Raw genomic sequence first — 21,917 nt, 5'->3', positions numbered from 1 at the left:
TTCCGAGATTTCTTCTCAACACATATCATGCTCCCCACCCCCACAACATTCCTCTCAACCCTTTCCTCCCACACCCAAAAGTAAACAAAATCAAAAATAAAACAACCCAAGAAACCAAACCAAATCAAAATCCAACAATCTCCAAAATCATTTATTCCCCTCCTCCAATCTCAAAAAAATTAGGTGTGCTGGACACAGCCAGATCAGTTTGTTAGATATTTTTTTTGTTGTTTAATAATGTTTGCATTTTTTTCTTTTTCTTTCTTTCTTTCTTTTTTTTTTTTTTTTTTTTAAATAACTAAACTGCAAAATTATTGATACAGTCAGGAATCACGAACATTGTTAAAGACTCACTTGGAGATATGAAACAAGTAAGCCATGAAGTCTTCTACTTTTGCAGAAAGTTCAGCGGAGGAGGAGATTTGGAGACGTCCAAGTTCACTAACAGGGCAGAGCTGTATGCGCCATCTCCAGAACGCTAAGTGTGCTTTATAATACATTAGGGCAGAGTTTGCTGACTCCAAGTGATGACTGAGACATTAACAGTCACTGCTGATATTTTTTTTCCCAATACTTTTTCCCACAAACGATATCTCCTAATCTCGTTCACTGCAATGATTCTGATAGTTAAATCTCATTAAGTATTTATATATTTATATATAAATAAGTATTCTTTTTTACACATAATACTCTTTGTCCTTGTTTTTCTGTTTCTTGTGGCCACTCTTTGAGCTCTGCTGCTTCTCCTTCATGAGCGTGCCGTTGCTCTGGGCTGAGTTGCTGATGTAGTTTCGCGTCTCGTCCACCTGATAGGACCCCTCGTCCCTGTTCCTGTACTTGTACATGGCGTACAGGAGGATGAGGATGCAGAGGGCGGCAGCAGCCACAATGCCGACGACCATCCCCGTTGTGCTGCTCGACTCGCGGACCACCTCTGAGGCCCCCGGAACCCGTCTGATTCCTGGCTCCGTGGGGTTTGCTGTGGGCACATTACGGAACATGGGGGAAGTGATTAGCGGGCTCTTCAGCTTTGTGCTGTCTAGCTCATAGGCAGTGGGCAACGGAAGCAAGACTATGTCAGGCTGGGGTTTGAGCTCACGGTTATTCATTTTGCCGGCTGGCAATTTGGGTACCATCCCAGTCGAGGACGAAGATGTGGAGCGGATCAGCTCAGGGGACAAAGACGTGGTAGTAGTCCTACCAGTTTCGGAGACTTTGTTAGGTCTAAAGTCCTTGGATTCCCACTTGGGTGCGTGTGCTTTGTAGCCACCTTCGAAGATTGAAGTGGAAAGACTCTTATCTGTTACCAAGGAGAAGGTGGTGTAAAAATCTTCATCATCAGTAGGGGGTAGGTTAGAGTCAAAGGTTTCCCCTGAGCCATACCCAGATATCACCAAGCCATCATCATCACAACCATCGCTGCCTTGGTCCGACAAGCAAGGTAACCCCGCCTCAGAGGTCATGGACAGGGAATCTTTGGTGGTCTCAATAATGGTGAGGAGGGGGCGAAAGGTAGGGGGAAGTGTAATGAAAGGTGCACGAGTAGCAATAGGAGGGATATCTAAAGGGTCTTCTACAAGTAGAGGAATAACTAATTCACCTCCTGGGATGGAAAAGAGAAGAAAAAAAGAAGATTAGTACACATTACTGATACAAGACACCATTTTCAAGTCTCGTAAGGGTGGTACAAGGACATGGGCATTATGAATAAGTGTCAGGGATCAGATTTCCTGCCCAGCTACACTACGAATAACTTTCTTGGGGGTTTCTTTGATTCTTGTATCCCACTCTGCTTCTGGCATTGATCAATCATGTGTTCCATTTTCTTTTACCCTAGCCTATGCTAGGTTTGTGGAGTGAAACACTACAAATTTTTGGGGACTCAAATTTTTGCTTTTGAAGATACTCTCAAGTGACTCTCTGGGCATCAGTTTTTGGCACTGGTCTTTCTTGAGCAACTGGTTACAAGACTGTTAAAATGAACTATTTCAGACCACCAGTACAGCTATGTCCTCAGGGGGATTTTACTGTTCATCTTAACGTTTTTTCCTCCTCTGGTTCTTTTCATTTAAGAAAGCACTGGTATTTCTTCTCTGATACTCAAGTGTGTTCTCCCTCTGTAGTATTTTCTAAGGCCTTCCCTAAGGCCTTTCCCATTCATCCGTTTCTTCTTGATTGTTGCCTGGTTTTTAAATTGTGAGAACATTCATGAAAGATAGATATGGCATAAGAACCAGGTACTTACTAGGGTCCATGAAGATACAGAGCTCTACTCAAAGCTTGTTCATTTCTTTTTAATCTTACCTTTTTGTTCTACATTAGACATGTCCCTTGCCTTTTGTCTTCTTGGGCTATTAATGTCATATCATCTTGAGCTTTTGTTCTTCTTTATATCCTTTTAGTATAATTCGATTAAAAGTTAAGAAAATAATTAATTGTGATTGATGATGCAACTAAATAAGCGCTCGGATGACCCAAATTAATTGTGCTTGAATCTGCACAACAGAAATTTCTTCACACCTGCTGATATTCTTTATACATAGATATCAGTGATATATTTTCCCAGCATGGTAGCTAGGTGCCTACAAAGCACTAAACATGAGGTAGACTTATAGCCTACTCTGGAAGTGTAACTTAGCTATAGCTGTAACTTCTGTACCTTACTGAAGTATAACGTGAAGTGAGAAAACCAGAGTGTCATTTCTAAGACTGGCTTCTGTACAGCAAAATCTACTCATAGCTGAGTAGTTTTGATTTGTCTGTATTTTGTAAAATGAGTGTATTTTCTCTTTTGACCTTAGAAATAATTAACACTCCAGCATTTTACTCTGATATGGAGGTATAATTCATTTCTTTAATTCACTGAGTTGAGACTGCATAGTCTTCTGTTAACACGCAGGTTGCTGACACGTTTTTAGGTCATTGCTTTTGAAAGTTTGTGTATGAATTTTCCCTCGGCCATTTCTCTTTGGTTAGTCACTTAAGGTAGATGATTTAAATATAAACTGAAGATTTTATTTGATACAATGAGTAGTCATCCAGATCTGTTGGAAATAGCACAAGTCATATTTAAATACTTGTAGGAAAGCATTAATTAATTTGTATTCACTGGTTCTTAAAGAAAGAGATGCAAAAAGAATTTTAGGTTCTAAATAAATAATTCCAGCTTTTACTTAAAGTTTAATAAATTGAAACAGTCAGAATTAACTCACGCATACCGGGGTAGAAATGAGGCTAAAATAAAGAATATGGTACTTTACATATCTTCTTAACACACCTGCATGCAAAGTGATTTTCAAAACGAGATAAAAAGGGCCAACCTGAATGTGCCATTTAGTTTTTTGAACTTCCTCAGCATAGTCATACCACTTCTCTTACAGAAATACAAAGAAGAAATATGTATAGCAAAAAATATGGAAAAAGCAAGAAATTTTATCTGCCAAGTGGGTACGCAGCACTTTGTGTTTGCGCATCTGAGTTTTTTGTTCAGTGCAAACTGGAGCATGTAATATGATTTAGATATGTCCAGAAGCCCTATCCATGGTCAGAGTGGGGCATATATAATCTATGCAAACAGGTGGTCTCAAGCTAATCTTGAAGTATACCTCAGAGGAAAATATCATCTGTAAGTCTGCAAAATAAAAATGAATAAAAATATTATAATTTAAGTGCTTATTAAACCAATTGCACGGATGTGTTATTTAAGTTCCTGAAAGGCAGGTGTAAATAGTGTCCCTTTAAGTGATTTTTTTTTTTTTTTAAGATCGCTGTTTTGCTGTTAAACAACAGTATTTATCTGTGAATTTCATGCACCATCTGTGACATCCAATTGGAAAAAAAAAATCAGTTTGGCAGCTTTTAACTGTTCATCTAAAGCTTTGAAGTACCTTTGTTATTAGAATATATTAGCACATGACTTTAGTATGCAGCTCATCTGCCACACACTGGGGCAATATTTTGGGCAGTTTTCTTCTAAAAATGAATTATTCTTGTCCTATTTACAATTAATTTCATCAGAGGAATCAGAAACATCTCATATTTAGTATGAAAATCTTTCTTTTTCTCCCAGTAAGCCTTGAGCCTTGCTTTAAAAGCAGGCAATAGTTCTACAGTTGTGGTTTTTTTGTTTGTTTGTTTTGGTTTTTTAAATCTTTATTTATTTATTTATTTTCTGTTAAGGACTTGAGTCAGTGGTAAAGGCTGCTGCCATCACAGTCATCCTGAAATGTCAAGGAAAGTTGGGTTGCTGAGACAAGTGATGTGTCACATAACTGAAGGAGACCAGATCAAAACTTTTTTTCATTCAGCAAGTCTGGTGGAATAACAGGACTGAATCAAGAATGAGTTTTACAGACTTTTAATTTCACATTGGATGGAAGAAGAGAAATATCTTTCATACCAGGAAGACTGGATGAACTTTAACTTACAACTATTTAATTTTGTCTCTAGCTTCATTCCTGTGCCCAACAAACCATACAATTTTTGCTTATACACTAAGGAAATAGGCTATTAAAAGTCCTTAATTAGTAATCATTCTCCATTAAGGAGTTCATTTAGTATATCTACTTAAGATAGCATATTTCAGGGGAATAACTAGTAGATGGCTTTAAGTGTGGTGGTGATGGTTTGAATGTTTGTTTTTACTTTGTTTGCAATGGGAAAAACTGTGAGACACGTTGAAGAAGGTAACTTGGAAAAAGCACTCTGTAAATGCCAAATGTGGGCACTGTATTATTGGTATGCTAGGCACCTATGCAAATCTCATAGTTAGATAGAACTTATATCTCTAATAGTACACATAGACAATGAACACTTCTTGGGGTATCTGGTTTATAGTTTATAGAGCAGCATCCTGTAAGATGACATGATGAAAATGCCTCTCAGTCTAAAAAAAGAAGAAAAAAGTGCTATCTAAGGATGACAGCACGTGTGAATTGTGAAAAACTCCATGGAAAGTGTGAGAAACATGATCACAAACATCTATGGGGGGAACAAGTGCAAATTTTCTTACTGTACTTCGAAACAACTGTGTTACTGATACTACATTTCTACTTGTAAGAAACACAAGAGGGAGTGTGATGAAAGGCAGATGATGAGAGTGCATGCAGGGGGGGCCATGGAGGCTCACAGAATGACAGATGAGACAACAGGAAACTGCCTAGAGCCAGTGAACCCTTTGATGGAGAATTGGTGCCTCTTGCCCAGGGCTCCAGGTTGCTTTAAAGGTAAGCTCTGAAAGCTTTAAAAGACAAAGTGCAACATCATTGCCAAGTCTCTTCATAAAGGATTGTCTGACTCTGAAAGGTTGACTTGTGAAAGACAAGTAGCTTTAAGACAAGTGCTTTTTTAATTGTATGAGTTTCAAAAGGGTCAAGTGTCACGTCCTGCATTTTAGTCACAACAACCCCAAGACAATTCTACAGGCCTGGGGAGGAGTGGCTGGAAAGCTGCCTGATGGAAAGGGACCTTGGTGTACTGATGGACAATCGGCTGAGTACGAGCCAGCATTGTGCTCAGGTGGCCAAGAAGGCCTATTGCATCCTGGCTTGTATCAGGCATGGTGTGGTGAGCAGGACTAGGGAAGTAATCCTGCCTCTGTATTTGGCATTGGTGAGACTTCACCTCAAGTACTGTGTTCAGTTTTGGGCACCTCAGTACAGAAAGGACATGAAGGTGCTGGAGCACATCCAAAAAAAGGAAACAAGGCTTGTGAAGGGCTTGGAGAATGTGCCCTATGAGGAGAGGCTGAAAGAACTGGGGCTGTTCAGTCTGGGGAAAGGAGGCTGAGGGAGACCTCACTGCTCTCTTTCTCTATCTATAAGGTGCTTACAGTGAGAGCGGGGCTGGTCTCTTCTCACTGGTGACAGGTGACAGGATGAGGGGAAATGACCTCAAGTTGTGCCAGGCTAAGTTTAGGTTGGATATCTGGAAACACTTCTTTACAGAAAGGTTGTTAAGCACTGGAATAGGCTCCCCAGGGAGGTGGTTGAGTCACCATCCATGGATGGGTTTAAAAACTGTTTGGATGTGGTGCTCAGGGATGTGATTTAGCAGAGGGTTGTTGGAGTTAGGATAGTATGGTTAGGTTGTGGTTGGACTTGTGGATGATCTTTAAGGTCTTTTCCAACCTGAGTGATTCTACGATTCTGTGATTCTCTGATTCTATGCTTTAAAGATTTGAGTCTCTGGATAAAACTAAGAAGGAGGCTCTGAAACACCTTGCCTGATGACTGGAAGGTAAGGTTGAGGCAGGTTTAATGTTTCATATTGCTATGTGAATTTGGGCCTTGGATTCCAAACAAATATTCATATGAGATTTTGACTCTGTGGATGATATGGACTGTTCTCTGGTAGTTAGAGGTTTCTTTCACTCCTTTCTACTGCTGGCTGCTGAGCACCAGTTAGCGGTATGCTGTCAGGATTGCTTTTGAATTCCAAAGATTTTACAGGGACTTTTCAGACCTCTGCTTTCTCTCCCAGGCAGGGAGCAGGTAGTTCCCCTTAAGAAATAATTTTTTTAAAAGCTTATTTTGACAAGAATTAAATGGAAGGGAAACCTGTAAAGTGGTTTCCTCTGCAGTGGGTAAGATACTAAATTAGTTTTCCCATCAACAGCAGCATTACAAAAATGTTAATGAATAGCAAAGGAGTAGCAGCACTGTGAGAACTTAGGTCTGTGAGGTAGGAACCCTTGTACCAAACAGCCCTATCCTTCTCTTGCCCTTTTCACATCATGAAACAAACACAGTGTGTATATTCCTTAAAAGTGAGCCCTTAAATCTATCACATACACAATTTTCACAGAGTTGTGCTTTTCTTTAAACTACCAAGATCACTGGGGATATAAAAGGTCTACTTTAGCCTTGAAGCTGCCCTGCTTTTTCTGTATAAGTATATTTATAGATATATAATTCATACCTCTGGGGTTGATCTCCAGTAAGAGTTCTCTGCCACTGGAAAACACAGTGTGTTAAAAATTTAATAGAAGCCTTATGAACTGTAAGGATGTTGTGGGTGAGTCATGAATGCAGAGGGCACTAAAAAAGGGAAAAATAAAAACTGAAAAACTGTAGCAGCTGCCAGCTTTCATCTTCACAGCCACAACTGCTTAACTGGAGACTCAGGAAGAAGACTGATAAGAGTATAATGGGCGCACAAAGAAGAAATCTTGAGTGGTGTTGATAAGGGACACACCCTTAATGTCTCTTTCTTTTCCAGCTGTGTTTGAAGAGCTTTTATATTACATCCAAATTCTGCAGCCAAAGTTCATCATTTGCATTTTATTCTTATGATGTTCCTCTGAAATTTGAATGTTTTTAGTATGACATACTTGTCATAGAAAACAATTCCTTACCTTTTCCCCTCTGAATCAAAGCAATATCAGTGCCAATAATTTCTTATTAAATTACTGAGTTCATAAACTTCAATCTAATGGTGTTTTACTTAATTCTCCTTTGAGCTCTATGAGAATGAGAAGGGGAAAATATTCACAGGAAAAGCAATGCTAACACAAAGCCTAGTAGATGAACCTTCTTAATATTATTTTCTACCTTTGCAGTCATTTAAGTGCAATTGACGGTCAGTAGTAGAGAGAAAAATCTTTCCCATAGTGGAATACTGCAACATTTCACCTCAAATATCTTCTTTTGGTGCACTCAGAGTGATTAAAGCTGTACTTCTTGCAGTGGAGTTGATCATTTTTGCAGGCAGGATTTCAGAGCAAAAGTATTTGGGTGCCAGACACTGAGTTGCTTTGAATCAACTGGAACATGACCTTGTCCATCTCCCATTATTAGTTTGAACTCTCATGATTAATTGGTGACAGCTTCCTACTTGGTCAAATGATTTGTTCTGTTTTCAGCATCAGTGGTTTAAGGGACTTGCGAGTTGAACCTAAGATACCTTCTATGTACAGTGTTAAGATGCAGGAAAGCTAAAAACATGCATGCTTATAAAAGAATACAACCTTTTTTACTTTTACTAAAAGCTCGTTTTTGTTTAAAGAAATCAACCCAAACCTCTTCTGAAATTTTCTGAACATGGTTTTCAGTAGGGAAGTATTTCTCAAATGTAAATTTTCTGGAAGATACTAGCAAGCTTGATTCTAGTCATAATATGATGAGTGTGTTTACCTGGGAAGAGTACACTTGAGAGTATCAGTTAGATTGGACATTGGGCAGATAATCAGCAATCAGAAAATTAATAGAAATAAAACACTTTCATTAGAATTACATAGGAAAGATGTAGAACTGCAATAAGAAGACCTTGAGAGCTACTGAAATGCTTGAGAAGTCTCATCGGCTTTCCTTTGAAATGAAAACTACAGCATTGGACTACATACAATTTAAGTATTTTAAAAAAAAGTAGCTTTACTGGTGATTCATTTTGGGAAAGGGAAAGGGGAAAGAAAGCTAGAGAGACAGACTGATAAAAAACAAGAGCAAACTACCACAGGTTCCTTTACCCCCTCCTATGCAGAATGCAATCCGCTAATAGACAATACACAAAGAGCACATAACATAAAAGCAAATACAAATTGATTTAAAAATAAATAAGTGAATTTGTATACTTTTCCCAAAACAAAATCATGTACTAGAAAAGAAAAATGCCACAGCAACAAGATCAGAGAAAGGAAAAAAATAAGTCAATCACTTTATCAGCAAAAAAAAAGTTAAAATCTAAAAGAACTGAAAAAAAACGATGAAAATAAAAAAATACCTTTTTAAAAAACTAATCAAAAATACATAAAAATACTTAGAAAGCATACCACATTGATTTCATAACAGTCAACTTACATCAACAAATTGCCCGCATGTTTTTTGGCATGAAAAGAAAAATTTACAAAAGAAAGTTGTGTAAGAATGCTCTTGGACAAGTAGCATTGCCACATTCTTGTAACTTGCTTTTTTTTCGTTGTTGTTTCTTAAAAACTTTTTTTTAGCAAAATGTTTATTATTTCTTTTTTAATATAATTGTTTTACAACAAAGGGCGATACAGGGAGGCAACAACACATACATCCACACCACATAACATGAAAAGAAAAAAATCTTGCACCTTAACAAATTCAAACTTTTTTTTTTCCTGCTGTTTTTGGTTGTAATTTTTTTTTTTTATCTTATGTAAAGTTGTTAGCATATTACACTTGAAAAATCCTGTACATTTTATAGAATTTACTTCTGCTTGTTTGCATATCTCTATATATAATGTTTTTTGAAAAGCAAAGTTTGTTGCTCTTTTTGCCTTTTTGGTCAATTTGATATATATTTTTTTAAACATTTTCTTTTTTTCTATAATTTTTGTGTGTGTGTGTTTTAAGGAATGGATGACTGCACATAAAATTTTAACAATGCTAAAGAAAGGGGAGGTGGAGGGGAATTATGGGAAGAAAAAATGCCTAGGGTGGATGGAGTGGGACTGTAAAAATCTATGAGTGTACTACACAGGAGATGAAGATGATGGGAGTGAATGTGTAAGTCAGTTGCCATGTCCATGTAAGGGCGGTACGGAGTGATCTAGCAGCATTAGAGCTTCTGGCTGTAAGGAAGGGATGGGCAATATACAAAAACAAATGAGCATATTCATGCCCATCAACAAAAAGAAAGAACAGAACTCTAACATTGACAATCTCACAAACCCTAAGCTGCAACTTCTTCAACATGCAAGTTACAAAAAATTAATAATTATAGTATTAATATTTACATTTTCATCAAGTGTTCTCAAATTATAAAAACAGTTTAAACTTTTTCCTACTAAAAATAGCAGTAAAAATACATAAACTAATAATAATAATAATAATAATAATAATAATAATAACCAGAGAATAAAACAAAAAAAAACAGGAAACAAGTATTATGCATTGGAATTGGAACAACTTCATCTGTAGCTACTCACAGCTTCTTTCTTTTTTAAGAATCACATCTCTGAAGTCCATCAGATTGATATGAGTACTCTCAGTAATATGAGACAGTCATTTCTTGAGCACATCAAATCACTGTTTCAAATGTAATGACTGTGTTGGCACACCCTTTCCCCACTCTCAACTTAGCTTTTGCATTCAAATTCTCTGGAGAATCTCGAAAATACAGCTGTGGGATTCTGACAGTGAAGTAGTTCCATATTTAAAGAGGGAATTAAAGGGAGAAATTGCAGAAAACAATTCATAACTCTTTCGTTTTTGTTTTTCATTATTAGATTAGAACAAACCAAACCTAAGATAGAAATTCAAACATTGAAAAGAAATACATCAAAATATAACTATGTAGAGATATACTAAAAAAAAAAGCAAAAATGAAAAAGCACTTTGTTCCCAGTAAGAAGGGAGATAAGAATGATTGTGGGGGTTTAAAATTTTATTTTTAAAGAAAAAAATATTCCACACACTTTCAAAGATGAATGAACCAGATGCACACATTGAAAAGGAACAGACAAAGCAGTCTAGGGGCACTTTCATCATTTGGACATTTATTTTTCCTTAAGAATTTGATTTCTTACCCTTCCCTCCCTCTCTCATTTAAATTTGTTTTCAATTGTTGGCCAAAACCCCACTACCCTCCAATGTTGCTTTTTTTTTTAATACATCTTTTATTTTTCATCACTTCTTTTTAAAATAAACATGGAGAGGGAAAAAAAAAAAAAAAAAGAAAAAAGAAAAGGACGTGCAGTCTGGATGTACGTCATAAATAGACATAGAAAAAGATAGAAGAAATTGGCTGAGATCGACAAATGGGTTATATAATAGCTTAATTTTACTGTAGGATGTTAATAATAATGCATGCTTAAAGTAAGTTGCATTTAGGGAAAGTAGAAAAACAACAGCAAGCAAGGAGTGGGGTGGGTGAAGGAGGGAGGCTGGCGGGTGGGGGGGGGAGGATAATTCCATGCCTCTCCAGAAAGGGCAAAGCACATTCCAGCGGGTTCTCTGCATTTCTAGGTGATGTCAGAATGGGACAAGGGTCTTAAGCTATACTGGGACATACATTTTATCCTATGATATTATATTTCTATAAAATACTAGAACACATAAGAACTCCAGACTCCAGTATTATTTTGGACCTTACTGTCTAGTGTATTTCCAAAATGAGCTATTTTTTCTCCTGGAGTGGGGCCATGGGGCTTATTATTCTAAATTCTAATCAATGTGAGTAAAGGGAGAAGAATTCATTCTTATATATAGACACTATTGTGCTGGAAAAGGTGATTGCTGCAGTGAATATTTGTTGACAGTGGTGAGCAGTTATTCAGACATGCTGTCTGTGGCCAGTGCTGGGAGCCCACTGCTGCTAATAGGATATCAGAATCTAGGTCAACTGAGCCACTTACTGAGTTAAGTATCAGCTTGGTATGAACTGTCTGAAGGAACAATTTTGTCATTGGTGTAAGTGACAACTCGAAATTGCAAACAATACAGTTAGTAATATTTGGTACTAAGTCTATATGATTTTGGGTGGACACACATTCCAAAGTTACCACTAAGACTGAGTGATCAGTTGCTGCCGTGATACAAAAGGATTTACAGTTCAAGAAGATATTGCTACCCAGTCCTATCTAACTCTTACTTGAACTCATTGTCCTAGATGGGTCCTCGGGTTCCTTTCAGTTTCCCCATCTGATGTCCATGTTTACTTTGTACAAAAATCAATGCTGTGACAGCAGAGTCCTTCTAAAAAGGAACTCATGGTCCTAGGAAAACAGTCTGTTTTTCTTGATGTTTTAGGAAAAGCCAAACATTTGGACCCGGTTCACGCTGAATCTCTCCAGGAGATGGGAAAAATGGGCTGAAAGCTCTGTACATACTCTTGGTTTCCACCAGGAATACCCATGTGATCACTCCATTATCAATCTTAAAGGTCATGATACCACTGGTCAGTGGAAGTGGGAGGCTATCTTGAGCTTGAAATATCTGGAAAGAATGGGGCTATCTACCGTGTAAATATGGTCAGTGGTACTTTTCTATAAACACAGTAGTAACAAACATGTAGGATGTTTCAGTATCTATTAACATGAGGGGCAATAGTACCTCTAAAGCAGATGAGAGATCAGTATTAATTTGGAGGAAAATGAAATAAATATAAATAACACAAAAAATAAATAGTCCAGTTACTGAAAAGTGTCTAGTTCTGAGAGGAATTGTATGAGAATACCTTTAATTCCTACTTCGGAAGTGCTGAGGTTGTGCGGAATGCCAGCACAGCTGGAATGTACTATGCCTATTCTGGAAGACTGCACTGGAACTATCTGCATCTTCTGGTAATCATGTTAAGAAGGGAAGGAGTTCAACCAAAGAAGAGAAGACCTGGTCAAGGTAGTCTCAGGGACAGAACATGTGGGTTATATGAAGCAAAACATTGGACTACATAGGATACTTTTGTGGATTCATTTGTGCATCAGAAAAGACTGGCTACACAGACCTCAGTGGGGATTTTTATTCGGTCAGATTTCAAAGTTAGTGTCCCTGGACACCACTTCCTACCAGGATTCTCAGCCATCTGGTTTAATTGTACTTAGGAAGTTTCACAAAGGGCATTTCAGCTTTGAATTTTAATCAGAAATTTGTCATGACTTGCAGCTGGATTTTCAGAACAGTGAAATATCCCCCTTCAACATGTTAGAACTGAATGCCTTCTCTTTGATGCAAAACAGACTGTAAGGCATGGGGTATAGTTGCCAACTGTGCAGACTATGTCAGGCCACTTAAGTAAATATTTATGCCCTATCTGACGATAAATGCCTAACTCATTGCATGAGAGACTGGAAAAGCCTTCTACTCCCTAAAAGATCAAAAGAAGTAAAGAACCACAATTGGAGCCAGAGACATTTAAAGAGATGACAAAATTTTGAAAAGGAAATCTTTTGTGTCTAACAAACATTAAGAAGATTTGAACAGTGTTAAGCAATTTTTTCCCACTTGGTCAATACATAAACTCTTGAACAGAAACATGGTGTTTTGGAAAATGTGGGTCCAGCATTTGCTGCTGAACATAGAAAACTTCTCAAGTCCTTTGAAAACTCCAGCTCACAATAGCCAAAAGTAGATGTTCCAATTTGAAAATTGAGTTCCAAATGTTTCCACATGAAGCCACACAATAATAATAATAACAATGAGCCAGACAATACTTTATTACTTAACATCTAGCAAATTATTCCTCAGAAAAAAAGTTTTAAATGTATAACTAATGCAGCCTTTTGTATTTTCAGACTTTCAAGAGTTACAGGCCTCTTATAAGGATTGAGTCAAGACAGTAGAATTTTTCAAATGTAAAATTCCACGTTCAAAAAAAGGAGGTATTTTTGCAACAAGTCCCTTGTTCAGCAGATTTAATTACACAATTATGTTTTCTCACATTTTGTTCTCAAGCTTCATTTTCAAGAGCTACTGGTGAAGGTAATGAATACTACCCTGTGTGTTGCACATCAAGACTATAAGTATAAATTAGGATCTTGGGCTGCATTACTGTCTCTGAGTTCAGGCTAACCTCTGAGACTGCCACTATCCTCCGGCTCCGTCCATCTGATGGTTCATCCATTACCTGACACACTGAACATCACATTGTCTGTGTTCAGTGCACTGCAACACAACTCTATCAATATATTTTGTTACTAACAAACACCAGTACCAGGTGCTTCTTACCTAGTTGTCCAGCAGCATTGTCAATGCCTAGGATTCTCTACTGGCCTATGTGCACAGAATAATATAATCAAAAGTTCCTCCTTATTTGAGATATTTTTCCTTCTGTATTTTTCTATGCAAAAATTGCAAACCTAGGATGAGGAGCATGCATTTCACTGCAGTACAACCAGGTCTTCCAAACTGCTGCTACTTTCTGTATCAGGCAGCATCCTCTTGGGGTCAATAAGAGCCATACACTTGGGCATGGATACTAATGACATACTTTTAAGTAGCTGATACTGTGAAAATATCAGTGAAAAGAAACACATAGAGAAGTTTCTCTGATCTGTAAACTTCATTTTTTCTCTAAAATTTTTACCTATAAAATAGCAAAAAGATCATTGTTAGCTATGCATCTCCTTTTAACTTCAGGATATGTTGGCAGCATTTTCTCCTCTGTCTAGAATATAGCAAGAATATATGTTAAACAAACAGGTAAGAGGAAAAAAAGCCCAGCAAAAATCTGCAGTTCAGGCATATGTCTGCACACCAAGGAAGAGAAGAATCTTCCCAATTTTCAATTATTTCTGCATAAACAAAATACACAGCCTGGGTAAGAACAAGCTATCGTGATTTAAAAAAATTAGTCAATTTGTTGTACCATTTCCCTTTCACCAGCCATTTGTACTAGCAAAAACCTCCCTCACTCTAAGCATGTGGGTGTAGATGAAGCTACAAAAATAAGAAAGGTAATGTGCTAAGAGAAAGTCTACATAGGCACCACTGACAAAGTGCCACACACCATCCTATTTGGTTTTGTGTGTAGGTATTAATAATTAATGGGGCTTCTTAGCAACAAGGAGCTAGAAATAAATATGAAAACACAGGTATCAGAAGCTAAGGAAATCAGAGGGCTAAACTGCCACAGCTTTTTGAGGCAAAGAATTTTTCAGGTATTTACTGTAAGCTTATTATCTTTCCACATTCTGAACCAAAGAGTGTTTTGATGCTTCCAGAACTAAGAAAGTCATCCAGTATCACTGGCCTGAATGCATTCTTCCTGTGCAACTCTACTCAACCTTCTCCTCTCTTTCTCCTCCACTCCTATGTCTTCTCCACTCAAAAGTGTCTGAGTGCTTTTCTGAAAGACTGAAGATTAACATTTGTAATCAGCCCAGCTACACTTTTTTATGTAAGCTATACTAATTTAGTTCTGAAAGTTAGTCATGAGGGAAGAAGTCTTTCTAAATCCTAAGGGATTTTACAACCACAAACCAGATCCTCATGCTAACAAATTCAGTAGCAGAACTCTAATAATCTGAGAGCAGGAATAGTTCACTGTCTACTGCTGAAAGCCATGTAGCAAATGTTTCCTGTGTATTTATAGCATCCTAAAATGATTATATGTTTTTGCTTACCTACAGACAGAAAGCAGCACGGGAATCTCAGTGTCTCTTGCTTTCTTCAGTGTACACAACTGCAAAGCATCAGCTGAAAATGCATGTCATCGGTTTGCTAGAATGCTAGTGAATATTGCACAACCACCAAACTCTTTCCTTATAATTATAACCCAAGAAATTTTGAACTGTCATACAATTTAATACCATCATTTGGAACTGTATGGAAACTGTTGAGTCCCAGCCAGAGCCACTGATTGAGCACCTGGGGAAAAAGTAAGCCCTGGGAACAGAGGTGAAAGCAATTCATTCATTTGTGTGACTGGTAGGGCTGGAGCCTGGCTGCACCTCTCTTAGACCTCTTTTAAGGATCTGGGGAAGGATCTCTTTTTGGAGGTCCCTCTTTGGTGAAGTTTTCCCTTGTGAACCTAGAATCTTCTGATGTGGATGAGCAATCATCTTCACTTCCATTATAGCGCTTTTCTACTTTACAGGTCATTCTGTCATCACACTTCTGTTGTAATGCCTTTTCTATCAAGTTGATCTAATTGCTGCAGTATCCAGACTGCTTCCAGTATCCAGGAAAAAAATCAACACAACTCTCAAGTATGCTACTTAAGGGATTGCTGGCTACATTTGTATATAAAATTTATGTCTTAGAATACTTACAGAAGATATGAATAGATTTTAGAACTTAGGAAGTACTTAGGCTTGGGTCTGGTCTGAAAGACTAAATCCTTAAAGAGACTAGAAGTGTGAAGTATGTGGGGATATACCATACTGAAATATTTGATGCAGACAGTACATACTTAGCTAGAATAAAATTATTTTCTTATGTGTAGCTAATTTGTAACCATATAAAGACCTATATACTTCATGAATGCTATTTAGTAGCTAATCTTACTGTTGACTCAACATTATTCTCTGTGCGTGTTGAATATGCAAGTTTAACAATATTATTTATTCCTACTACCCTCTCCATTTATGCACAATTACTCATAAATGTAATTTAGCATTTTGGTTCCTTAACAGGAAGTCAATTCATGAACAGGAACCATCTTCAGTGCATATTTTTACTCACTTGTATGTTGTTCATCCCTCTGTTAGCATACGCATGTTATATTTTCAATTTCTATAGTTTATCCAGCCATAAGTGACTCAGTGACTCCCTTGCTTTGTGTGAAGAATATCAGAAATGTAGAAGATACGCTGTTAGAAGTCTCTCTTAAAAGACAGTTTCTCTTACAAACAATTTAAGCTCTTGCAATGCTGAAGTACTGATCCTACTTCTGCCCTCACAATCTCCTCTTTTAATATTTTAATATCCCTTGGTCTTCTTACAGGCATAAATCAATATGAAGAACATCCTGCATTTGCAGTTTGTTTGCAGAGGTAGCTACTGTGTTTTTGTCTTGGACTTGGTTTTTTTTTGTTTGTTTGTTTTTTGTGGCAAGACCAGAGAAAAACCTTGTCCACTTCTTGGATGGCTGAATAATTCAGGATCATCTCAGATATTATTATCCTCTTTCGCAAAGCAGGCTCATTTTATTCCTGAGAATACATGAGAAATGGTTACTACAGACTTTTAAAAAGTACCTTCAACAATATATACTCTGGACTAATGAAATGTGCATTGTAAGTTGTAAAAGCAAATGGGGACGTAATGAATGAGGATAAGTTCAGCTATCAGAAATGGTAACAAATTCCATCTAAAGACAAAACACTGTTTCCTTGGAAATCATGTAGAAAAACTGGTAACTCAGAGACTTAAAAGCACTTTTTACCAGGGATGGGTCCAGCGGTACAGCCTGGTCATAAAGTTATTGTGCTTTGGGTTTTGGATGTCAAAGTATGTTCTTTCTGTTTTGGTTTATCTTGGAGTAATGTTATTTCCATATCAAAAGTGAAAAAAACCAAGCCCCAAATTGTATTTTTGTGCTAAATGCTATCAGGGAGTTGACTAGGCTGGACAAAATCCTGAAGAATGCTGAGAAAAATGTTTAACTAAGTGCCAGCTTCTGCAATTACAATGAATTAGAGAAGAGGTATTAAAAAATTTTGACCTGCTGTTCTGGAGTCATTGGGACTCCGGTATCGAGGATAAGCCCTTCAGTCTCCTCCTCAGCCAAGTACAGGTCAAAATGTTCCTCATGATCAATAAAAGAATTGTCTCACAGTCACGCTAAAATGAAGTGATACCGGGTACGCTGTGTTTCAATTTAAAACCTTGTTACCTGTGAAGGAAAAATGTTACCTTACTATTGCTCTGAGACTGTTACTGATGAGAAGATCACTACCAACCAGACTGCTTAAAGGATCTAACAAATACCACTGGAAAGTGGTAGAAAATCTAGGTAGAATTTATGATATTAAATAGAAATTATTAAAGCCACAACTCTTCCTCCAAGAAACTAAAGAAGGGAATGTCAACATTCTGAGCAGTATGTTAGGTGGTGTTCTTTCACATCAGTTCATAGAATGTGAGATGCTCTTTCCTTTTGATTGTACTAAAATCACCAAAATCCCCTTGAGACCTCAAGTAGGAGTATTTGGAGACAGAATGGCTATGACTAATAATCCGTGCTTTGAAGTCAATTTCACCAGGCAGTACTTATCATTGCATCAAAATACAATGGTGCTAACTAATGTATGAACTATCTAGCTCTGAAACACTGCAGGGGTTGTAATGCAGCTTTCAACATGTGAGCTAGTTCTGTCTATCATTTGGAAAAGACAACAGGGGATACTACTGTGATCCAGGCATTTTGGGATGGAATTTTGGCAGGAGTTTTTGTTTGTTTGTACGGGTAAGTTTAGTACTAGCTGGGAAGTGCAGGAGCATAAAGAGAGAGAGTTGTTTTTGCAGATTTCCTTTTGAAAATTCAGGATTACAGTGGTGAAAGACTGCTGCAGGCAAGTTTGAATCCTCTTTTTCTACACAGTGAATGACTGGAATAAACTCTACAGTGATTCAGAAGCCAAAGCTTTAAGCTGTTTATCAGAGATTGCATTATAGGAAGAAAGTGTCTGGGAAGTGTGTTTGCTTTGTTTGCACAACAGATTGGATTAGAAGAGAAATATGTCATTGCAAAAGTTAACCTTATTTAATGTTGATGATAATGATCGTACTTGGGCTCACTTCAGAAGGACATTAAAGATAGCATGTACGTGAATAAAGCGGAGGAGCTGGACACCAGAGACACTGAGGTCTTTATGAACAAAAATCCAGAATGTCTGACTTCTGCTGCTGATTAATTCTGCTCACCAGTAAGCTAGGTGGGTTGACATCCTCTCTCCCTTATCTGTACACCTTGATAAGGTAAAATATATCCCACTCTCACAAGTGTTTATTCGTTCTCTTTCTAACTAGAAATAATTTGGCTTTTTTTAATGAAGCAGCTAATATTCCTAGGCTGTTGCTTGTCAGATTGCTCTTGAATCACTATTTAAAGGGATATATAGTTATACACTTGATTGTATTCACCATGTGGCTGCTTATTGCATTGCCTGAAATATTTCAATTTTAAAGTTATTGTTAGGAAATTAGCTAAAAGAAGAGTTTGCATAGCTATTAACCGTCATGTCTCAGCTTCACAATTCTGTAATTCACAGGGGCATAACAATCATGAATACCTGTGAAATGAAAGTTAACTGCAAGCCAAGTCTAATAGGATGGAATGTTAATTAATAGAAGCTAAAAAAACCCTTATCATATTCAGCTTTCCTCTGCTATGAAATAAGATATTTTACTGTCAGATTTTAATAGGAAAGTCTATTACTTTCTCATAGACTCTAATTTCCTTTATCTGTATGAGCTACAAAATTTTCTCATGAAGAACTTTTTTTGCTGATGAATTTGTAAGTCTTATTCATGTTCTTACTGCAAGCGATGGTCTTCAGCACAATGAGAACAGAGATAGAATGGAAAATATTATGTTAAAAGAACAAACACTTTATTTGGGTAATTCTGCTATTGGCAAAACCTACAAATTTAAACTTTCTGAATGAATTAAAAAGCTATTTAAGTTCTAACCACAGTGCCTTGAGGTTTACTGGCATATTGTGGTAGTAGCGTACAGCACTGTTTTGAAGTTAGAAGTTTCACAGTTCACTCACTATAAACATTTGGGCCTTCTTGGCTCCCTCTTTGCCTTCTGAAAAAGGGTGCTAAACATGGACAGGCAACAGTATTCTGAAGGAGAGCTGGCAATCTTACCAGTCATTCCCACTGCCTAAACAATGCATATTGTGCTTTAATTGTAAGTGTAAGGGCTTATTTCTATTACCTTCCACTGTACTGAGTTATTCATCAAAATTGAAACATGTCAGAAGCCAAATACTCAAGTGCTTGATTTCAACATGTTAAACAGAAGTTTAAGCATGCAAAAGACACTTTCCTCAATATTTAATTATTTCAGGTGCCTCATTCCTGAACCTGTGAATGCCCCATGTTTTGATAATTTTGTCTTTGGCTTTTTATTGGCTAATTATTCCATTCAAGAAACTGCGAGCTTCCATTGGCACACTGCAACCCCATCCTAATTTCATATTATTAACTTATTTAAATTTCAGGTAATTTAGTAGTGGTAACATCAGCAGAAAAATAGGGGAAAAGGGAACTAATGGGCAATTGAAATATATAACTACAAAGAAAGGGAAGAATTCAGAATAAATGTACTAGGCTTTGGAATAAGATGAAAGCTGCATATGCTCTGTCTTCATAGGAAGGGAGTCAGTACACAGGGTTAACTGGAGAAGAACTTATTTCTGCTCTTTGACAGATTTACCTTTCCCTTAAAAAAAAAAGAAAAAGAAAAAAAGAAAAAAAGCACTTTGAAAACTCTGCCATGGGGTTCCATGCTTATTATATCTCAGTGGAAGCATTTTCAACTTTAAAGCTGGAAATAGATCAAATATTTTTTAAGATACTCTTCACACCAACTCTCTGCCAACTCAGTTTGGGATCTGAGCATTAAGTTCAGGTCTCCCATCATCATCACTCATAACTAAAGTCTGTAGGTCAAAGTGTGCCCTTAACAGCCTCGGAGCTACCCTATTGCCTTCAATAGTTTTAAAGAAATATTACTAACTAAACTTCCAAACTGGATGTGTATAAATTATTCCACCAATGAAGTGAGAAACAGACTGGAACCTAGCCTCACTCCTAGTGCCTCATGGGCTCTGCAGGGACCAGAAGGATAAAAAACCACTAAAGCCAGTGGACCAGACTCTAAAAGCAAACATAAATGTCAGTGAAAGAGAGAAAAGACTTTAACTGTTTGCTTATCTACAGCACTCAGGTATAGCCACAAGTGAGATAGCTCCTTTTCATTACAAAAATCCATATTTGTTAAAATAATAATTTTTTTTTTCAGAAATGTTTCCTCCTGTTTTGCAAACACAATCTGTCTTTTAAGCTCAGTAATAAACTTCCATCCTCTGTTACACATCCTACAAATCCTCCATGCATCTGTCAAACTTTATGTATCTCCCAACTAAAGTTTGTTAGTGAATCACCAAAGAAAGCACCTTTCTAAACTCTCTGATTTCAGTAACTATAAAGCGGTACAATAGTATTCATCTTCCTTAATAAAAGTCTATTTTGATTTTGTAAATCAATTCAGTACAATGCAAAATATATTCAGTCTGAGATAAACTGTGCACCTGTACTAACAGTACATTTCTGGTTGAACACAATACCAGCCATTCTGGATGAAGTGTTCTGTCAGATCTGACTGAGACAATCTGAAACATTATCAAGTGCAGAAATGAAAAGGGAAGTTGCAGTGGCTTACTTCAAAGACAGTGCATACTTCCTAAAAAAGCAGGCTTCATCTCTGCTCTCTTTCAAAACATTAATAAGTAGAATATAGATGCGCCAACCGGGCTTAAAAAAAGTAAATGAAAGTCAGATGCTGCCTGGTCTCAGAAAATCAACAGGCATGTCCTATGTATTAAAACTATGTAAAATAAAATAGAGCATTGCAATAAAGTACAGTAAAAATATGGATGATATGCACCTCATAAGAACAAACTGAAGTAGTCAGCAATTGAACTTTGAAAATGCTTTGGCTAAAGCCTTTCTTGTATGTCACACTGTATAGAAATAGTTTATTTTCATACTGTGATTTGAATCTGGATAATCCTATATAGTGATTTCTTTTTTTTCCCCCACAAATACCTATAGCAACTTAGCTAAATACTATCTACTTTCATTAATCCCTGTGAAAATGGAATGTGCTCAGTGTTTCACAACATCAGGCTGCCAGATTTTCCAGCCATGTAGCTAATGTAATTAGTGATTATGCATGCATGTGCATACATACAGGAATTTACACACAATTTTTTTTACCACAAAAATATCTAATTTGCATCCAGATTCCAAACTGCTATGGAGAGAGCCAAATGCTGACTACTTTGTTTTCCACAACAAAATCAACATGCTTTCCTAATCACTCTAGACAAAAGGCCTGGACAAGCTTTTTAAAGAAGTAAGGAATGCATTGAAAAAGTTCTGCTCTTGGTATTTTACACTTATTATCTAACTTAATCTCTCTGGAATTCTTTGTGCAGACAGAATTTTTTCGATGCATGAAGTGAATTTCACAATTCATTTCTTCTGATCTGATATTCAGGTCTGGTGAACTAGCCTACATTTGAAACTTAAGGGACTCACCTGCTACAGTTTTACTCTGATAACAGTGCTACTATGCATTATTGCTAACTTCCATTGGCATTAAAGTAGCAAGTGTATAATTTCTTTGAGTAGGCTCACAGACCTGAAATATGACATACAGTCCATCTCCTAGGGACCAATACAGAATATTACCAGCATCTGCATTGGAAGCTATTTGCTAGAAATATCTGAAATCTGTCACCATATTCTGAAACTGAAGAATGATTCCTTTTATAT

The 21,917-nt window shown here is 37.0% G+C and overlaps 1 protein-coding gene across 8 annotated transcripts in view; it reads right to left on the bottom strand.

The window, feature by feature from the left end:
- Nucleotides 1-330: 330 nt before the first annotated feature.
- Nucleotides 331-21,917, bottom strand: part of NRXN3 (neurexin 3) — an 891,513-nt gene continuing 869,926 nt past the window's right edge. For 7 of the 8 annotated variants that reach the window (XM_042869951.1, XM_042869967.1, XM_042869976.1 and 4 more), the window contains one exon: nt 331-979. In XM_042869951.1, coding sequence (XP_042725885.1) covers nt 678-979 — 302 coding nt within the window. In that variant the 3' untranslated portion in view covers nt 331-677. Of the gene's footprint in view, nt 1,301-21,917 lie in introns of all 8 variants that reach the window. The other variant, XM_042869941.1, reaches the window with a different exon arrangement.

The sequence above is a fragment of the Lagopus leucura genome, unplaced genomic scaffold (genome assembly GCF_019238085.1).
Source record: "Lagopus leucura isolate 7727_CA_CO unplaced genomic scaffold, USGS_WTPT01 Super-Scaffold_1, whole genome shotgun sequence".
NCBI classification, from domain to species: domain Eukaryota; kingdom Metazoa; phylum Chordata; class Aves; order Galliformes; family Phasianidae; genus Lagopus; species Lagopus leucura.
This window is presented reverse-complemented; position numbering and strand designations above follow the sequence as displayed.